This window comes from Propithecus coquereli, unplaced genomic scaffold (assembly GCF_000956105.1).
Source record: "Propithecus coquereli isolate 6110/MARCELLA unplaced genomic scaffold, Pcoq_1.0 Scaffold163, whole genome shotgun sequence".
Lineage (NCBI taxonomy): Eukaryota > Metazoa > Chordata > Mammalia > Primates > Indriidae > Propithecus > Propithecus coquereli.
Window position 1 is genome coordinate 4,595,411 of NW_012140858.1, and position 19,576 is coordinate 4,614,986.

Consider the following 19,576-nt stretch of genomic DNA (forward strand, 5'->3'; position numbering starts at 1 on the left):
ACGGCGGCTCTGTACCTGCTGTCCCGCTGTACCCCTCCACCTTCAACTTGTAGCGAGTCTTGGCATCCCCCACGCTGAATCTGTCGTAGACGGCGAAGGCTGTCTCCCCGTGGTCCCGCAGGTCCACCCGGAGCTCGTACTGCCCCTGGGCTGTGATTTTGCTCAGGTTGTCCAGCCCTGTGGACGACAGGCAGGGGCTGCTACAAAGCACCGGCGACTGAGGCCATCATTTCTATTTCAAGAGCAGCAGCTCAGTGCACTGGAAAGAGGGTCATGTCGCACAGCCCTGGGCTCGAAGTCTGCTCTGCTCCTTGCTGGTACTACACCAGGCCAAATGTGCGATGTTTCTGAACCTCGGGTAAAATCGGGTTGACATCTTTGCCCTACCAACCTCCCAGTGTATCGTGAAGACCAAAGGAGATGAGCTGGTGGAAGTACTGTTTAAACTCTAAAGCTCCTTGTAGTTGAAACGCAGCGTATGATAGCAGGATGGACATTCCCTGGCCTGGCCCCCGCAGTGGCATATAGAACAAAGGTCCGTGCAGGTAGGAGCTGGAAGTGGGAGTTGCGTGGATAAATGGATAGGTGATGGTGTGCTGCCTTGGGAGATTTCAATTGCAGCTCAACTGCTTATTGGCTAGATTCCTATGGGGGAGCCACTCAGTCTCTCTGAGGCTCTGGTTCCTCATGTGCAAGGTGGGATTTAGCACTTTGCAGGGGTGCTATGAGGGTTAATGGTTATGGCTATGGTGTACTTAGAGCACGACCTGGGGCGTGAGAGGGAAGCAGTCAGTGATATCAGTGAGGATAAGTCTGTGAGTGGTTCAGCAAATGACTTAAGGCCAGGTTAACTCTTAAGGCCTGACTGTTGGCTCTTGCGTGATCGGATTGTTATTTTTAATGATTCAGAGCATCTACTTAGTCTTTTCCATTAAGAATTCGATATTCTGTGTCTGCCACTGGAACTAGTGTTTCCTCCTAACCTATTTCTTTCCCATAGGTCACTGTGGGTTAGGAAAAATGACGAAGAGGGCAGAAATAAGCAATTTAGACACAAACGTGCAGGGCTGCATTACCGAGCCAGAATTCCTCTCTGCGGTCCCCGAATCCAGCCACATAGGCTTTCCAGTTTCGGTAGAAGTCCTCACGTCCGTTTTTGCGTCTCAGGAACACCTGTAAACATATCAATGAATCAGCGCACTCAAGCTATCGCAGGAAAGAGAGCACATCTTTCCTAGAGGAAGGAACATCAGACTGTGGGAAGAGCACCAGTCCTCAGCTCTACCTGTCACTAATTTGCCATGTGACTTTGGGCAGGTCACCTCTGCTCCCTAAGCCTTGGTGTTGTCACCTGAAAAACAAGGATTAAAAATACTACCCAGCTTTGGGTGATAGTGGTGTGTCAATGTAGGTACCTTGATTGTAGCAAATGCACCCTCTGGCGCAGGCACTTGATGGGGGGGGGTTGTGTGGGTGTGTAGGGGGTGTACATGAGAACTCTCTGTACTTCCCACTTCATTTTGCTGTGAACCTAAAACTGTTCTAAAAAATAAAGTGCATTAATTAAAAAACTACTACCCAGTGACTATGGTAATGAAGTTGGAATAATTCATGTAAAACTCTTAGCACAATGCCTGGTAGATAATAAAAGCTTAGTCAGTGCTAATTAATATAAGTAATGGATTCAATGGTCACTGTCATTTATACATCACAGAGTTGTTAGATGAGGACTGGATGAGATAAATTACAAGAGAATTCTTTGCCTCCGTGTTTTTTTTTCTTTTTAAATCCCTGGCTTCTTTCCCATTCTTTTATTTAAGAGAGAATTCCTGGGTGCCTCCCTGTGACAGGCAGTATCTTGCAAAGCCTCATGTGCATCGGTGTCAGGTGTCAGAGGGCATCAGTGCAGGGATATAACCTTGCCCCTCCCCTCCCCCTCCGCCCCTCTCCCCGCTTCCCCCAGCCCCCACCCCAGGCCCTCTGCCTTCACTTCCCAGGCCTGAGAGCTCTGGACTTTCTGTGGATACTCACGATCCATCCACCTCCGTCGGAGGTCATGTCACAGTAGACTTCTAGAGCCTGGGCCTTATCGCCGTTCAGATAAATGGTGTAGAGGCCAGAGGTCGTGTCTCCATTCAGCATTGCTTGGGAGCAGTCCCTGGGGAATGGGTATAGGAGTCCAACTGTGAAATAAGGAGAAATAGTGACCTCTCAGAGCAGGAGGACTGGGGTAGGAGCTTTGACACTGCAGCTTAACTGTTTACGGGCCAGAGTCCTGGGGGCAAGCAGCCTAACCTCTCTGAGTCTCTGCTCCCTCATGCAAAAGACAAGAATAGACTGCTCTGGGGGGCTATGAGGCTTGGAGGTTTTGGACATGAGGGACACATCTCAGTCTCTTATACTGATAGAGGCATCAGTGATACCCGTGGGAGGACAGCAGATCTGCTGTGTGGGGCACGTGTCAGGGTGACCTGGAACCACCTGGAGTAGCCAGGCACACCTGATGCGCACCCGATGCGCACCCATGCACTGGCCGGATGGATGGCTGGGTTTCTAGCACATGGTGGGCCGCTCACTGCAGATTGGGGCACTCTATTAGGGTACAGGCTGCTTTGAGAGTCTGATAAAAGCCTTGGATATTTGAGCTCCCCAGAGAAATACATTTCAATCCACAATCTGTATGCATCTTAGTCTCTGCAGAGGATTCTGAGGCAAGAGTTCTAGTCCTGAACATGCCGCTTGCTTGCTATGTGACACTGGAGATGTTATCTCACTGCTCTGAGCCTGGGAATCTTAGAAAGATGAAACAAGAATTCCTGGAGAATTTCCAAGGACAATAATATGATGCAAAAAAATTAAAACACGATAGACATGGACAATCTTGGGGCTGTGCTTAGTAGATGGGCCTGAGAACTGATGGTCACAGCAGTTCTCTTTTCTGATCCAACAGCACCTCCACGTTCATCTGAGGTTGCATCACGTGCTGTTTTCTTGCTTATTTTACAGGCCTAGTACAAGAGCATCTTCAAGGCACACTCATAGTTTTGTGTTCTTAGCCTGGCATAAGATCTGGCAGAGAGGAAGCAGGTGCGTGCAGAACGAGTGTCCCCAGCGAGTGGCGCAGGGTAGGGCTCTGCAGAGCCTGGCTCCTCCCATCCTCAGGAGTGGATGCTGCCTCTTATTCACCGATGGAACAACCTGCATGTTCGCCATCTGCCGAAGACGCGCATGGCAGGTGCAGGGGAGGCTCCCTGGGCTGGGAATACCTGAGTCTAACTCTGACTGTAACTCACAGGGTAGCCTTGAGCAGGCCGTTTAGTCTCTGGGAGCCTCCATTTCCCCATCAGGAAATCGGGCATGATAATCCTGACCCGCCACACCAGCTTGGTGGGAGGACCATTTGTGATTTTGAATGTGGACAGGCTTTGTAAACACTGACATGAGAAAGGAGAAGGGAAGGGATGTTGAGCTCATACTGAGCCCTGGCAATAAAAGGACCACACACTTATATACATGGGCCACGTACTGGGCTAGGAGTCCAAATACAATACCTGTTAACCCTCACAAGGTCCTTTTGAGGAGGGGATTGTTATTAATCCCATTGTATAGATGAAGAAACTGAGGATTATATAATGAAAGCAACGTTCTTAAAGCACCCAGATCAAGTGATGACAATGGGGACTGAATCTGGATGGGCTCACCACTGGGATGCTCATACCCTCCTGCACTCACTTTCTTCAGGCTTCCAAGTAGTAGCAGAGAATGGATTCTTTGCAGAAATTTGTTTGAAACATTTAAAGTAGAAGTCAAAGGGGAAGTAGAGGGTTGATTCAGTCAACATTAGATCTCAAGGTCAGACTGCACCCCACCCCCTTACTTGTGGTGAAGATGGTCTGGACTAGCTTGCTCCTCAGGGGCCCATTTAACGCCTGGATCTTGGCTGTGTAGTGTGTGGATGGGCTCAGGTCTGTCAGGCTGTAGGAGGTGGTGTCTGGACCCAGAATGACTTCCTAAGGGCAGAAGAAAGAATATAATAGTTTTGGTCACAAAAATTCTTACAGTATAAATGGGAATTCATTCTATTCATTCATTAATCCCCTCATCCATTCATTTATTCATTCAACAAGAACCCAGTGAGTGCCCACTCTGAGCCAGGATCCATGTGCACTGTTGGGATATCAGAGATGGGGAGAGTGCAGCATAGACAAAGGTCCTGGGGCCAGAGGAGGCAGAGCAAGTCAAAATAACATGAGGAAGCAATAACCTCCCTAAACTGTACTTAGTTTTAGGTGGCGGAGCAGTGGAAAATGTTACCAGATTATGAAGGACCTTAAATGATAAGCTTTGAAATCTGATGTCTATCATTGTAAGTGAGGAGTCCTGAAAATTTTCAGTGCCGAGCTTTGGAACTTGAAGTTTAACATTATAAGAAATGGTTTCTGAACAAGTGAATGACATGAACCTAGCTGTACTTTAAGAAGATCGATCTGGTGGCAAGATGACTTACACAAGGGTAAGAGACTTTGAGGCCAGGTAGGCCAGTGCTCCCCAGATATAGCTTTTGGTCACAGCCCTCTAGGAAGCTTTAAAACAACACGATGCCTGGGCCCCATCCCAGACTGCCTGAATCCTCGTAGCCAGAGCTTGGGCCTGGCTAGTTGTACATTTAAGAAGCTCCCAGATGATTCAGATGTGCAGTCAGTTTGATGATCTCTTGAGTCAGGAGATGATGATTATAACAGCTCGGTAGGCACGGCATGATGAAGGTGCCAGCTGACCCAGTGTGTCTCTCTTCTGGAACAGAGGTATCTGTGAGAGACAGTTGCTGGTCCACAGTGACTATACTTACAGTTTGAGCCTGGTCTCTGTACTGATGTCCAGAGGAGGTGATTGGTTTAAGTTTGCAGAAACCAATCTTTTCAAATTCTCTTACTAGCTTCTGATTCTTTTTAGTAGATGACCTTGGTGTCTGGGATTGGAATTCAACCTACGCTCCTAGTAAACCAAACACAACAACCTGTGTGCTCCCTACAACCTGCAAACACGACTGCTTGGGTTTAGGCAGTAATGAGTCCGTGTGGGGGCCCCTGGAAGGTTACCCCGTGTCCTGTGACTGGGGAGGTACCTCATCCCAATTTTCCCAATGGGGGAATTGAGTTTCAGAGCAGCTAAGAGTCTTGCTCTCACTCCATAATTGGTCGGTGGCAGAGGATAATCGTGCACCCTGTCCAGTGCTCTTGTCTCCTACATCAGTTGATTTTTTTTTTTTGTTTGTTTAAGTGACACATGTAGAGCTGGGGATTGGACATGCAGGAAAGTAAACTGAGGTGAGTGCCCATTTAATACCCAATGGCCTTTGTACAGCCCCCAGTTCTGGTCCCTGGGGAAAGGATCAACTGTCAGGTACACAGTTGGACTCATTGAATTACTTGAGGATATAGTTACCTGTCAGCTCTCTGGGCTGCTGTGCAAAGTCATTTTCTAGGCAATTAGGGGACCCTAGATCAAAATGAAACTCATGATTCAGGTAAACACAGAATTCTAGAATGCCTGACCTGAAGGGAACCTCAAAGATGGGTGAGTCGAATGCACTCATTTTACAGATGGGAACACTGACACCCGGAGAAGATAAAGGACTTGCCTCAGTTCACAGAGTGAGTTAGTTCATTGTTATACTACTCCAGGAAGGGCCAGGATAGTAACTAGAAATATGCATCCACTCTGGCAAAACATGACAGATTAGACATGGCCATGTATCTCTACTTGCTTCTGATACCCACTAAAATGAGGCAAAGGAACATAAGGTATAAATCCACAAAGGTGAGGGGTGCAGGAGAGGAGACAGCAGATCTTCTCAGTAACAGATCTCGGTAGGTGGAAAGTGGGTGGCAGAGAGACCACGGAGGGGGCAGGATGGGGAGAGCCAGGGACAAACTAACAGCTGCAGGTGGAGCCAGGCAGGGCTGGCTGGTGCACACCAGAATCCAGCGAATTCAGCAACGGAATGTGCACAAAAGCAAAGACAACTCTGAAGGCCAGTGTGGGGTGTGACTGAACAAAGCTCAGGTTTGTTTAAACCCTTGGATCTCCCCATCCTGCCCCTTCCAACAGTCTAGGTGACTGTTTTTCCCCATCCAGATGGCAAGATGAAGTTGACTCTCTGGAGAGGTTGAGCCAGAGAGGAGGTTCTGGATTCAAATCCACCAGATTTAGCTGTCGGGGAGGCGGAGGTGCTACAATGGAAACATAAAATGAACCGGTGGTTTGTACACAGTGAGAGCCCAGGCTTTAGGGCACTGATATTTGGGGGTCCCCCAGCAAAATTGCTGGGTACTTGCCTAATCATTGTAGTGAGCCCCACATTGACAGGCCCTGCCTGTGTAGTTGGAACTCCCAATCAGCTCTTTCATTCTTGGCTTGAGGACAAAAAGACAGACCAGGACCAAGAGACATTGAGTGCAAGTCTCCAACATGACAGCGGAGACCCAAGCCAAAGCAAACCAAACCCAACAACAGCAGCAGGACAAAGGCACTTGGAAGAAACACTATGCAGGGTATAGAATAAAATACCAATACCAATATAATTCTTGGAGAGCAAGAGATGATACGCAAAACACAAACAAGGTGCTAGGGAAAGATGAATGTGCAGAGAAGAAATAAAAGATCTTGGGAATATAGCTGAAACAAAAAAAATGCAATAACAAGTTTAGAAGGTAAATTTTAGAAAATCTGTTTCACTTGTTTGAAGGTCTAAAGTTATTTAAAATTAAGAAGTAAAAGAAAAAAAATTCATGGGTAGAGAATGCAAATAGTGTTAACAATGGATATAAACATTATTAGCAGTTGATGTCACAAGGACATGGTAAAATGCATTGCAATATGTAAGGTAATGACACCGATACCACCTGTGAGAAAATATATAAGGCAAAGATACAGAAGCTACTCTTGGTCTTTGCTCACTAAAATATTAAAGGACCAAGAATCCAGCTCCTAAAATGTCTTCAAGTCTTGTAAGCAGTGGTTCTTGATCTTGGCTGACTATCAGAAGTAAAGTCTGCTTAAAATGAGAGAGGCCGGACAGTATGATTCAGAAGGTCTGGCGTGGAATCCAGTCCCTACTAACTTTTCTCAGCTTCCCCGTTGCCCTGGGGTAGAACAACAGCATCGGGTAATTCTTCCCTAGTTTGAAGACCATGCAATGTTTCAACCAGCAGTCGGGAGTTGTTATGTATTTCAAGATACCTTGACTGTACCATCCACGGATTCATAGACCAGGAGGTAACCAGTGACAGATGCCCGGGGGGGTCGCCAGGTGAGCAGGGCAGTTTCTGACTGAACCTCAGTAGCGGCCAAGTCTCGTGGAGAATCGAGGTCTGGAGAAGGCAAGATAATCGGTATCAAATGAGTCAGCAAGTATAGGACTGAAATCAAGGCTGGGCATCCACAGGACAGGGTTCAGGTTTCCCCACACCTGACCTACATGACCTTGGGCAAGAACCTTCCCCATGTGTAAATGAGGAAGTTAAGCCACGTGATCTCCAAAGACAAATTTTCTGTGGTTTATCTCATTCTAAGGGCTGAGTTTTTATGAGCCCAACATGGTCCTGATTGGCCTGGGTTGGATTTTGCAGAAAGATACAGCTGTGAACACCATGACCCCACCCCCCGGGTTTCTAAATAAATGGACAGATGGATGCTACTATCAGCACTCACCCCGACTGAGAGGCCTGTTCCTCCATTTCCCTGCTTGCTACAGTTTGTAAAAAGGTCTCAATGTATAAAAACCCGATGAACATCTAGGAAAACCTGACCGAAAAATTCTTCTCTTCAAAACTATTTCCCCGCCTGGAGCATGGATCATTAAATGCTGACTTTAGGGCCAGTGGGGAGTGTTTTTCCACTTAAAAAGCCCTCCTCTTCAAATCTTTTCCTCATCTATGGGGAGCACAAGGTCATTTCAGTTCAAAAGGAAATGGTGTGTTTCTCCAGGCCCTGAGGGAGCGGGCACTGGTGGAGTTAAGTGATGCTGACGTCATCGCATGGCAAGGGCCTGACTTAAGACGGAAGAGTTGGCGAGGGGTTGCCGTCTGAGACACGGGCTGTGGGTGGGCGTCTCCGAAGGGAGAGCATCCAGCCCTCACGTCTTGGTACCTGTGGTGAACTTGGTCGCGATGGTTGCGCTCTTCTGAGGCCCTTTCTCGGCGAGGATTCTCAGCGTGTATTCCGTGGCAGGCTCGAGGTCGGTCAGAGCGTACTCCACCGTGTTCCCGGACACCGTGCGTGTAATTTCTGGCACTGAGCACGAAACACACATACCGAGGCAGTTACCTCTGGCTGTCTGAGCCGTGAGCGGACTTGGCACACGGCACACACACCTCCTGCTAACACAGAAACTTTCAGTGACCCTGCGGAAAAGCGGGTTTGATTTCTCAAATGACTCACGCCTCTTTCTCTCTCTCGAGCGCTCACCTCATATGTAAAGGATTTATCACACGGAGACTGGATTTTTCCAGGCACCGACTCAGAAGGAAGGGGACTGGAGACTTTTTTCCACATGGTCCTGGCTGGGAGAGCGTCGCAGCCGAGACACAGGACCCAGCTGGATGAGAGCTGTGGGTGACATCCCCAAGCCTCGCGCTGCCCAAATTTAATTTGTCCCTTTGCTTGCTCTCCTTCTGTGTCACTTACTCACATTTCCTTTTATAAGTTACCAAATGGTTCAAATCATTAGGCTGAGGCGGAGACCAAGATGCCGCAGCTGTGGACACACCAGACCCCGGTCACTGCCTCTCAGCCCACTGGGTCACATGCAATGGTGGAAACCAAACCACGGTGCCCAGGTGCATGCATTTATTAATATTTCCTAATCACAGGTGACCGACCATCCTGGCTTGCCTTTACCTTGCCTTTACCTTTTCCTGGGTGTGGAACTTTTAGTGCTCAAACCGAGAAAGTTCCAGGCAAACTGGGACAAGTCCGGCAGCTTTCCTCATCATCTGTGAACCCCGCCCCCGCAGCGACCCTCCTTCTGGACTAGCCCTTGGTTAGCCCTGAATCCACAATTTCCACGATTCCCATGAACTATATTCTGATTTATTTTAGACGAGGCAATACGATATTCCCTGATTCGGACGAGTTTGCTCACAAGGAATATTTAACAATTAAAGAGTAAATAGAACAATCCCAGCATTCCTCCTGCCCTCACCCCACCTTTGCTCTGCCCTCACGAAGAACTCTCTCGGGAGGTTGCCAGGGCTGAGTTAAAATTCGCAGAGGCCCCAGGCACGGATTATGGTGCCCTCTCATATCGTCCCTTGAAAGCAAAACAATACTGGCCCATAAAATATGAAACTTTCCTATACTTGGAAAAGAAATAGCAACATTCTTTCTAGAGTAGCTCATTATAAAATTATGGATGAGTTCGTTGAAAAGGGCTATCTGGTTGTCCTCTCTCTTATTTGTATTTGGTGTTCCTTTCCAGTGGCTGTGGATTGCTGATGCCCTAAGCAAGTGTTTAATCTGCCAACGGAGTAAATTAGCACAGGTGGCTGCAAAAAGAAGGGTGAATAATTTCTTAGTTTTTAATCAGATTTTCTACCACTGGTCTTTCGTGTGGCCTCTGAGATGCTGAGGCTCCCCAGTGCTGCCTGAAACAGTCTGTTTGAGATTGAGATTCTAGACTTCTTTGTAAAGGATGAGAGCGGCTTCCTAGAGAGGGTGTCCCACACTGATAGGTAGAAAGACCAGCAGGAGAGGGGGCATTGGCCAGGAAAACACGTGGAGGCTGGAGATGTACTTTTTTCCCCTTTAAATGGCCTACTAAACTCCCTGGGGGTTGCAACTGGGAGCCACGAGGACATTACCGGCCTTTCCAAACTACTCATGCATTTTTGTCATCCTGTACCAAATGTGGCACAGAGAAGGAGGAACAGCAAGAGTTTACAGAAGCACAGACACTGCTCAGGGTGGGGAGAGCCTTGGGCAGGGCCTTACCTCTTTCCCCTGTGTAGGAGATTACATAACTGTCCACAGTGGCAATGGCCGGCTGCCACATGGCCAAGGCGGTCGAGTCGGTGATGTTGGCTGTCACCAGGCCGGAGGGGCCATCCAGAGCTGCAGAGAAAGATGGCAGGAGAGGGGGAGCTCATGGGGCAGGACATCAGACCCCAGCTGCTCTGCTGTCCACACGGCTTATGGACACAGTGCCAGCTGCATGGGTCAGATCAGAGTCTTGCGCCGGAGCCTGGTGACCTGGCTTTGAGTCACGACTCCTTGCCCGGCCGGATGAGTTACCTTGGGTCTCTCTTTCCTTACCCATAAAATGGGGACAATACTTCTGGCTAGCTTTACCCTCAGTGTTATTTTTATTTTCACATAATATTATGGGTGGAAAGAGCTGTATAAATTGAAAAAGGCTGACCACATGATAAGGATCATCATTATAGTTCATATCACTTTTCCCAGGGAAAGAACCTACACAAACAGAGGAGACATACGTGGTTAAGACTGCCTGAGGCTTTTCTGGGCTTTGAGCGACAGCTCTGCTTAGGTGGCTTGTAGATAATAAGGAGCCAGGCTCTAGAGGCCAGTGGTCCCGGGTTCTACCGTGGCTTCTCTGCCTGGTGCTCCTGTGCCCTGGGGAAAGTCATTTCCCTTCTCCAAACCTCACTTTCTTCAGTGGTCAAAGGGTGGCTGCTATAAAGACTAACTGAACAATGTATGTTCAATCTGCTAGAGGAAGCTCTCCGTAATTGCAGTTGTTATTGATATGTCTTAGGTATGATTTTCAAATGTCCTGCAAAAGGATGGATATTCAAAGGGTATTTCTTTCTGGCCTCTTTTAACTGACTGCTGCCTCTACTACCCAACATCCCTTTCTTAGAAGCTAGTCTGAATGTGACTGTTTCCCCTTGGTTTTGCAATTACTGCTCAACCAATCCCAGGCCAGCCCTGGGAAGATGGAAGGCAGCTGTCCTCAGCTCATTTCTCAGATGGGACATCTGAGCCTTGAGACAAGATAGCCGGCCCTAGAGTCAAAGTGTGGCACAGTAATTTTGGGAGCACATATGGTCCGCTCTGAGCTCCTTCCTGTTCATTTTGCATGTACAGAATCTCCTTTAACTGGTAAAAACAATGGGCCCTGGGAGGAACCGCATCCAGCTTTTGCAATCTGCTGCCGTGGAGAATCCACTGATGAAAGATTTCTTTGGGGAAACAGGGCCTGTGAGGCAGGGTGGACAGGACTCTGGGATTGGATGGGATGTTTTAATTGCATATTGTCAACTCTTTCAAGCTATGAGGATATTTTAAAAATGTCCTATGAGTTCTATTCTTTGTATGCCTTAATGAATTGGACTGGATGATTGCTCATGTATCAAAGGATAAATTGTTTAGAGACATGGCTGTCTGAAGAGAAATTTTCCACTTCATTCTCCTTCAATGCGATTCATTATTTCTTCCTCTTAACAGTGTACTGCACAAATCAGGTTAGAGTAGGAAAATAGCCCTTTATTTTAGAAGAACACAGGGTTTGGAGTCAGACTGATCTATGTTCAAATTTGGTTCCAGCATTTACTAATTATGTGGGTATTTCATTTCCCCAGGCCTCAGTTGTCTCCTCTGTAAAATGGGGATGATAATAGCTGTGGGGATTAAATGTGAAGGGTTCAGTAGCCACAAAATGGAGAATAACTACTTTGTAGCCATCACCACTACATGCCCACGTGAAGCACCTGCTTTGGGGACCCTCCCAGTGGTCCCGGGAAGAGCAGCTGGTGGACTAGCTTGTACAGTTATTTACATCTACAGATGTTTCACAGATACAGTTTCATGTGATCCTTACTTCGCCCTTCCAGGGGAGCAGCATTGTACCCACTGTGCTCTATAAAATGACAGGGAAGGAAACTGGACCCCAGAGAAATGAACTGACAGCTCATGCAGCTGGGCTTTGATCCAGGCCAGCATGACTCTAAAACTTGGACTCTCTCTTTCACAATAGTCCAAGAAATGGAGGCCCAAAGAGGTTAAAGGATGCTCCTAAGGTTCCCCAGCTCATGAGGCAGGGGACGAGCCAGAAATGAGGCCTTTGGCACTCTACATCCAGGCCACTTTCCACGAGGATTTTATAAATAAAACCTTCTTATTTACCCAGCTACTGAGTCATGGGCCATAAAGCTGAAGGTGAGAAATACCGCAGCATGCACAGGTGACCTCTAAAAAACGGACGCCGAGAGCTAACACACCTGTGGTGAGCAACCCTGAGACGGGCTCGCTCTCCTCGAAGCCCTTCATGGCAATGACGTTGACGAAGTATTCCACCCCAGGTACGAGCTTCACCAGCCTGGTCTGGGTCTTGGTTCCATCCACAGTTACTGCTGAGGGTGTACCTGGAACAGAGTACAAGCAAGATCGGGAACAGTGAACCTCACTGAAGCTTACTCACCACTCTCCAAGATCTGGTGTATCTGATTTGGAAATGAAACCGTATCTTTATCCAATGCCATTCTCTTGACTTCTCATTTGCTCCTACCCTCTGGCGTAAGGCAAGAGGCCTTCCTTTTTATATAATGCTTTTTCCATTGGTGCAGATGCCAAAAACGAAGCCAGGAGAGGAAAAAACATGAAGTCACAACATACTAAAAATGGCAAGTTTCCGCTCAGTAAAGAACTGGCATGTGGTGCAAATTTTATTTCCTTTTTTTTTTTCCCCCACAAAGAATATGGGAAGTTCACTGTGTCATATATATCTGATCTATTTATCCTATTGTCTTGACAGTTATACAGACTCCCTTACTAGCGTAAATTCTACTTAAGGAAAAAAGAGATGATCATAGTCAAGTACGTGTTCTATTTATTAAAAGGTCTAGAATTTATATTTCTTAGAATTTGGGGGGTGGTGAAGAGCTTGCACATCAGGTGATCAAACACCCCACAGAGATGCTACAGCATTCCTGTGAAGAGGTCGTCAACCACCCTCTCTTCACACACTTCCAGTGACAGCATACGACCTGCCGACTGTCTTTGACTGTTTCCTCCCCACGGTCTCTATTACAGCCCATGTGCTTTGAACTAGAACTCACAGATCTTCTAAGTCACAGCTCCCCCTTCCATCCTGAGACAGACAGATTTGGGCACCCAAAGGTAAAACCTCGCATATATCCAAGACTGACTTTTCAAGTGAGTGTGCTCAGAGATAAAAAGGCCAATGTATTTAAGGCCTTTTGTCATCAGGAGCAAACAATATTGGAGATTTATTTCTCATAGAATTTTAGAATTTCAAGGCTGAAAAGGGTCTTCTTAAAGTGACCCTTCACAAGATAGTTTCTTCTAAGGATCTCAGAGTGCTTTACAAATGGGGTCACTTCCAATGGTCTTAAAAATAAGGAGGCAGTTTTCTGTGGCCATGATGGTTGGGGGGCTGGGAATTATCAGGGTCTCTTTCATGATTCCATCCAAACCTTCCACACTCCTCCTCTCCCTCCCCTCCTTGAGTCTCCTACCTCCTGTGATGGGCACATAGGTAACCCGGAAGCTCTCCACCTGGGCAGTGGGTGCCATCCAGCTGACAGTAGCTGAGTCTTCAGTGATGTCCGAGAACATGATTTCCTTCGGGGAGCCCATTGCTGTCAAGGATAAAACACAAGAGAAACCCAGAAACAGTTGACTATCTTGTTCTGGTTCTTTCTGAATGCCTTTCCTAGGAAAACTCAGTGCCTTGGGTTTGCGTCCGAGCCGAGTCTCTAGCATGGAGAATGCGGTAATCTGTAGTCAAGTTGTGACTTGACAGAAACAATTGTTCTTCCATTTCAGGTACAGAGCCCAGTGATTTAGTTTCATTTAAGGAGACTGTTAGCACCACAGCTGGCTTTAAGGAACCGAGGGAGGGTGATTTCACAGATTGGAATACACCCTCCTTTTATTTTGATTTTTAGCATTTTTTCAAATCTTTGCTTTCTAGTTCCTTTTATTAAATAACACCAAGACTTGACAACTGTATAGTTCTTTGAAATTTATAAGGCTTAATTTATACAGAATTAAGAAACCCCCAAGAAGAAGATGTGGTTGCAGCCATTTTACAGAGGATCAGACTGAGGCTCCATTCTCCAAGGAACATTCTTGTGATGTTTCCTTTCTGGGCCCCAGGACTAGGCAGCAGAGCTAAGCACAGCCTGGGATCCTGGAAATAAGGTTCACATGAAAATTGACCTAGATAAACCCACTCTTAGAACTGGAAGGAGGTCCAAAGTTAGGGGAGCAACCTCAGGCCATCACCAAAGCAAACACCCATGGACTCTGGGGCTACCTGCGGGAAGCCGTGCCTAGGGAAATTTCTGCTTCCTAAATACCTCCCCCTTCCCCACCCCCGCAGAACCTGGTTTCCTTTGGCTTTTCTCTGTGTATTTTTTGGCTTATATTTTTGCCCTCTTCAGCTGACCATTCTTAACCAGGGAATTCAGGAAACAATTTTCAGGCTCTAGGGAGCTCAATTCCTCATCTTTTCCCCTCTCCAACCCACATTGATCATTAAGTTCTGAAACCCACAGAACTTTGGTGAGGGTTTTTTTTTTTTCTTCCCATTTCTGTTTTTTCATCTCATCCAAGATGTATCCTCCTACAGCATTCTTCAGTGACCTGGTAGCCACCCCCAGACTCTGTGGCTGCCTGAGTTTTTGCCCTGTCCATGGAAATTTGAGAAACCGCAGGGTCTCTGGAGCATAGAAGATCTTAATTGTCCAAATACCATTGAGAGGCTGGGTGACCTGGGGCAGGTCCCTTCACTTCTGTGAGCCTCAGTTGCCCTGTCCGGTGGGAAAAGTGGTACCCACCCACCGGAATGTTTTGAGGATTAGCAGAGATAACAAATGTGAAACCCCTAGCACAGCATCTGGCATGCAGTAAGAATCCAGTAAATATGATGACCCTTTCTTTATTTTCTTTCCCATGTGATTCTTTCCTCCATGGGCCACCCTGGATCTTAAAGTATCCGTTAGGAAAGACCTAGATGAAGCCAGCTGAGAAAAAAACCCAGTGCGGGGTATAAACTCAGGCACTGAGCATGTCCCTTTGCCAGCCTGGTCCACTCTGGCTTTTGCTCTGATGGACAGTTTCATTGGTGTATATCTGGTGCACTTTAGGAGGTGTACCTTATGGCCAGTCTTCCTTTCTCGATCCCTGTTTTCTCATCTGAGAATGGCAATAATATCAGGCCTGTCTTGCACACCGTAAGAATTAGGAGCCTCCTCCATCACATGCTCCTGGGGGATGCGCTTGGCAAGTGGCAGCAGGAAGACAGCCATGCATCACCCAAGGGAGTGGCACATTGGCGGTGCCATTCCAGGGTCAATGGATGTGATATTTTTGGACGACAGACCTTCCTAGGTGTGGAAACCTATTTGTTATTCTATAATAGCATGTCTCCTTCTGCCACGAATAGGGCTTGTAAGTCTCCAGCCCTACAGCACATAGCTGTACACAGAACAACTGAATCACACCTATTGAAAAGTTGGGGAAACCAATGCAAGGTAATGCCTCGTCTCTTTCCAAAAGCACTCTGTTGGTTTTCAAAAACGAAAACAACAACTCCATTAGGGAAATGTCTGGAATTGCTAAAAACCCTCAAGGAGTTTGAAGAAGGGGCTTCTATCTATTCTCTGCATAAAAAGTTGCCTCCCAAAATCTGGATCAAATGCCTTTCATTATCTGTCCATTGACAATGGTTTTAAAAAATAGAGTTCTCCTTAAACATATTTTTATTGAACACTTAATATGTGTCAGGTCCTATGCTAAGTTAAGGGGACAGCTGCAGTGGGCAGCGTGGTATAAGAGCAAGGATTTTGGAGTTTGGTTAACCTGGGATTGAATTCTACACTGGCTTTACTAGCTACAAACACCTTAGCCCCTTGGGTCTCAGTTTCCATATCTGTGAAATGGGGCTGAATGCAGCACTCAGTTGGTGTGCTAAGTCATTGGGATTCAGTGAGGTAAAGTGGGTCAGTTGCCCTGCCACATGTGACACGAAGTACCTACTCTATTCTTGGGGGAAGTGTGTAAGTCAGAGTCAGAGGTGCCCAGCACAAAAGCCTGCATCAAATGGAAGGGAGAATTGCCAAGCAGGTGTTTCTACAGACCCTCTGACCCAGGCCTCCAGGTACAAGGTCATTGCAACTCTGTGGGGTGTGACTTCCAGTTCATCTGAACTAGAACTGAGTTGAAAAGTTCAGTATGTGACTTCAAGTTCATCTGAACTGGAACTGTCTGGGAAAGGTGGGGCAGGGAATGGGGGCACATTCTGGGAGTTAGGCAAAGGGGTATTGACTACCCTATTGGCGTTAGGGGTAGAAGGGAGTTCCAGGGGTGCATGTATGGGGGTGAGGATGGGGACAGGTTAAAGAAACATTTCTGGGTCCTCACTTTGAGATCCCAAGGTGGGCTATAGGATCCTCCGAAGAAAATGACAAAATCATCTTAGTTGCTGGGATTTCTTCCCTATTTTCTGCCCATTCTGGGGACCCTCAAGATGGTACTACACAGAAGCATGTTGGCGTTTAACTTCCTGGAGGCAAAAGAAGCTCCTGCCAACTCTCGGCCTTTCTAAGGGGGACCAAGAGTATTGTAAGAAAGTAGCTCAAACTCCAGAGAGGAAGAGAAACCATAGCTAATGCAGGGATTAGCAGATAGAAGGAACAATAGAAGTAATACCCTAAGTGTCCATCAGTAAGGAACTGGTTAACTAAATAATGTATATGGGATTATCTTCGAGATCTATTAATAAGTAAGAAAAACACACATACATGCAAAACAAAGCATGGAAAAGTGGGTAATATGTTAAAATTTGTGCTTCTCCCAAAAAGGGCAAAGAAGAATGTAAATTTATGTCTAATTTTATCTATATGTGTATTTCCGAAAGGACATACAAGAAAGTGGTAATATTGGTCACCTCCAGATAGATCAACTGGGTAGCGGGGATACAGTAGAATAGCGACTTCCCTGTATATCTTTTTTAATTTTTGAATTTTGAATCAAGTAGCTCATGAAAAATAAAATTTACATTAAATCATTAAACATAATAATAGCTAATATTGTTACTGTGGGGAAGAAAATTCTGCTAAATACTCTACATTCATGATCTTATTTAAACCTCGTGGGTGACCTTAGAGTTAAATTCTATTTTACAGATGAGAGAGTTGAGACTCAGAGAGGACAGGAGACTTGCCCAAGGTCACACAGCTGGAGAGAGAGAGAGCCTTGATTAGACTCCAAGGATCAGTCTTAAGATCACTGTCTTAACCACTAGGCTACACTGCCTCTCACCGCCTTTCTGTCTTCTCCGAGTCCCAGCGCACAAGCGAGCAGGCACACATGTGTTCTCTCTCTCTGTCTCTCTTTGCTTTTTGGCTGGAAAATACAAGGCCCTGGAGAAAGAAATCAAAGAGAGGGCTTTCCAAAAGAGCAGGGTCTGCCTTTTCTTTTCTTTTGTTCTTAAAAAAAAAAATGCAGCTCATGATTATTCATTCTCTTTTTTTTTTTTGCTTTGGAACCAGAGGGCTTCTAAAAAAAAAAAATCAGCAAAACAAAATCAATGATCAGAAGTAAACTTTGAAGAGCAGTGTTTATAAACCAAGGTCAAAATCGGGCCCTACCTCTGATCTGGAGTCGTTTTATGGGCAGCCACAGGGAGGAGGAGGCTCAGACCTGCGTCCCAGCATAGGGTGTCCATGTTAATAAGGAACAGGGTTTTTATCTCACTAACTTGCTGCCTGGATCCCAGCATTTTCTCCCCATCTACAAATACTGATGATGCTTTCTGCCGGTGGTTTCTGTGAGCTTACTGAGTCCTGCAACTTGACATAACGAAATACCTATCTTCGGACAAAGAGCAGAGGGTTTTGGCTGCTGTGATGCCCTATGCTCATCGGAGACAGCAAGTCTTATATTCATCGGTTATCTGTCACCTGTCTGCTCACATTTAACGGTACTGAAATAAATTGGTCATTGGGGGTTTACTCCGAATCTATCTGTGTAACCTTAGGCTAATCACGTCACCTGTCTGGGCCTTGGATTCTTTACACACAAACAGAAGAGGCTGAGCTACATCATTCCTCAGGCCCCTTTTCTCCCTGTGATGTGATTCTTTTCTCGGGTTCCCCTTTGAAGCAGCTGTCTCCAGCGCATGCTATGTTTCTGCCTTTCCCCCAGTTTCATGAAGGAGCTCACCCGACTTGCAGGTCTTTCCTTCTGACTTTAAAGAGTCATGTTAGTCCTAGTATTATTATTATAGAGTCATGGTATTAAACATTTTTTTTTTCCTCTTTGGAACAGCTCACATGGAAAATGTTTTCCTTTCTCCTTCTAGGTGCCTTTTAGAGTTGTGCGTACAGGGTAAAGTGACTGAGCTTCATGGAGAGTAGCCTGTTCACCTCGCCACTCCCTCCCTTTTCCTTGCTGGTCTCCGGACTGATTATTCACATTTAACATTTTACAAATATTACTCTTTATAGGTAGAAACGCCACTTCTCCATTATCTCCCTGCCTAGTGTAACTCGAACACTTGACCAAAGAACAAGGCAGTGTACCTTTGGATAAAATATGATGAACTAACAGGAAGAAGGAAGAGCTGTTGGAATTAAAAAAACTGCGACAATTGTAATGATGATGATATGTAATGACAAAGTGAAGAGCTGTCATTTGCAGAGCCTTGCTCTGCTACGGGCTTTATACAAATTATCTCATTTAATCCTCATGATCCTATTAAGTAAGTGGCATCATACTCTTTTTGCGTAACGACTTAGCCAAATTATCGAGGTAACACAGTCTATAATTGAAAGAGCTAGGATCTGAACGCAAGCTTGCCTGGATCCAAAGCTCTTGTAATTTCCCAGCCCTGTGAGCAGAGGACCCATAAGTCATGACTTTTCTCTGTTCTCTCCTGTTTATTTACGGTACCTGTTGTCGCTACGGCACTGACTGGCTGGGATCGCCTTCCATTGCTTATTCCATAGAGTTCGATTTCGTATTCAGTAGCCTCTCTGAGACCTGTTATGTCCCTGGTACGTTCGGGGGCAAGGAGGGTTATTTCCAGTGGCTCAGACTGCTTTTTGGTATCTCTGATTTTGAGAACAAAACTGTCGAAGACCCCTTCATCAGCTGTCCAGGACAGACGGAAACCGTCTGGGGTGGCATCTGAAACCAGAAGGTTGTCAACTTCTGGTTCGGCTTCTAGAAAGGGAGAAAACAGTGGAAGGAGGGAAGAGAATGTCATTTACCAGTCCGTGCAATCTTCTCTCCAGTGGGGTTATCAATACGCAGTGATGCCCCAGCTTTCAGAGATAGAAATGTCCTGAGATACCGAAAATGAAATCATTCAACATTAACAAGTCTAGCAGGACTAGGACAGGGGAAAGATGGAGTTGACACATTCATACAAGCCAAGCATATGCTTGCATATGTGAGTTTTGTCTAAAAGCAATTCTATAAATCCACATCTGGACTCAGCCTGGGCCCCTCCCATGTATTATAAAATAAGTTCAAAGCCAGTAACTTGTTTACACTTGCTCTCTGTCTTCCAGTGGCTGAGCGC

General features: G+C 46.3%; 1 protein-coding gene across 2 annotated transcripts in view; it reads right to left on the reverse strand.

Moving 5' to 3' along the window:
- TNC (tenascin C) overlaps positions 1-19,576 on the reverse strand; it is a 59,928-nt gene that overhangs the window by 6,135 nt on the left and 34,217 nt on the right. For both annotated transcript variants that reach the window (XM_012641175.1, XM_012641176.1), the window contains 10 exons: positions 18,943-19,215; positions 13,500-13,622; positions 12,243-12,386; positions 9,994-10,113; positions 8,152-8,295; positions 7,243-7,373; positions 3,878-4,010; positions 2,032-2,183; positions 1,077-1,173; positions 16-177 (listed from right to left, as the gene is read on the reverse strand). In XM_012641175.1, the coding sequence (XP_012496629.1) occupies positions 16-177; positions 1,077-1,173; positions 2,032-2,183; positions 3,878-4,010; positions 7,243-7,373; positions 8,152-8,295; positions 9,994-10,113; positions 12,243-12,386; positions 13,500-13,622; positions 18,943-19,215 (1,479 nt within the window). The remainder of the gene's footprint in view (positions 1-15; positions 178-1,076; positions 1,174-2,031; positions 2,184-3,877; positions 4,011-7,242; positions 7,374-8,151; positions 8,296-9,993; positions 10,114-12,242; positions 12,387-13,499; positions 13,623-18,942; positions 19,216-19,576) is intronic.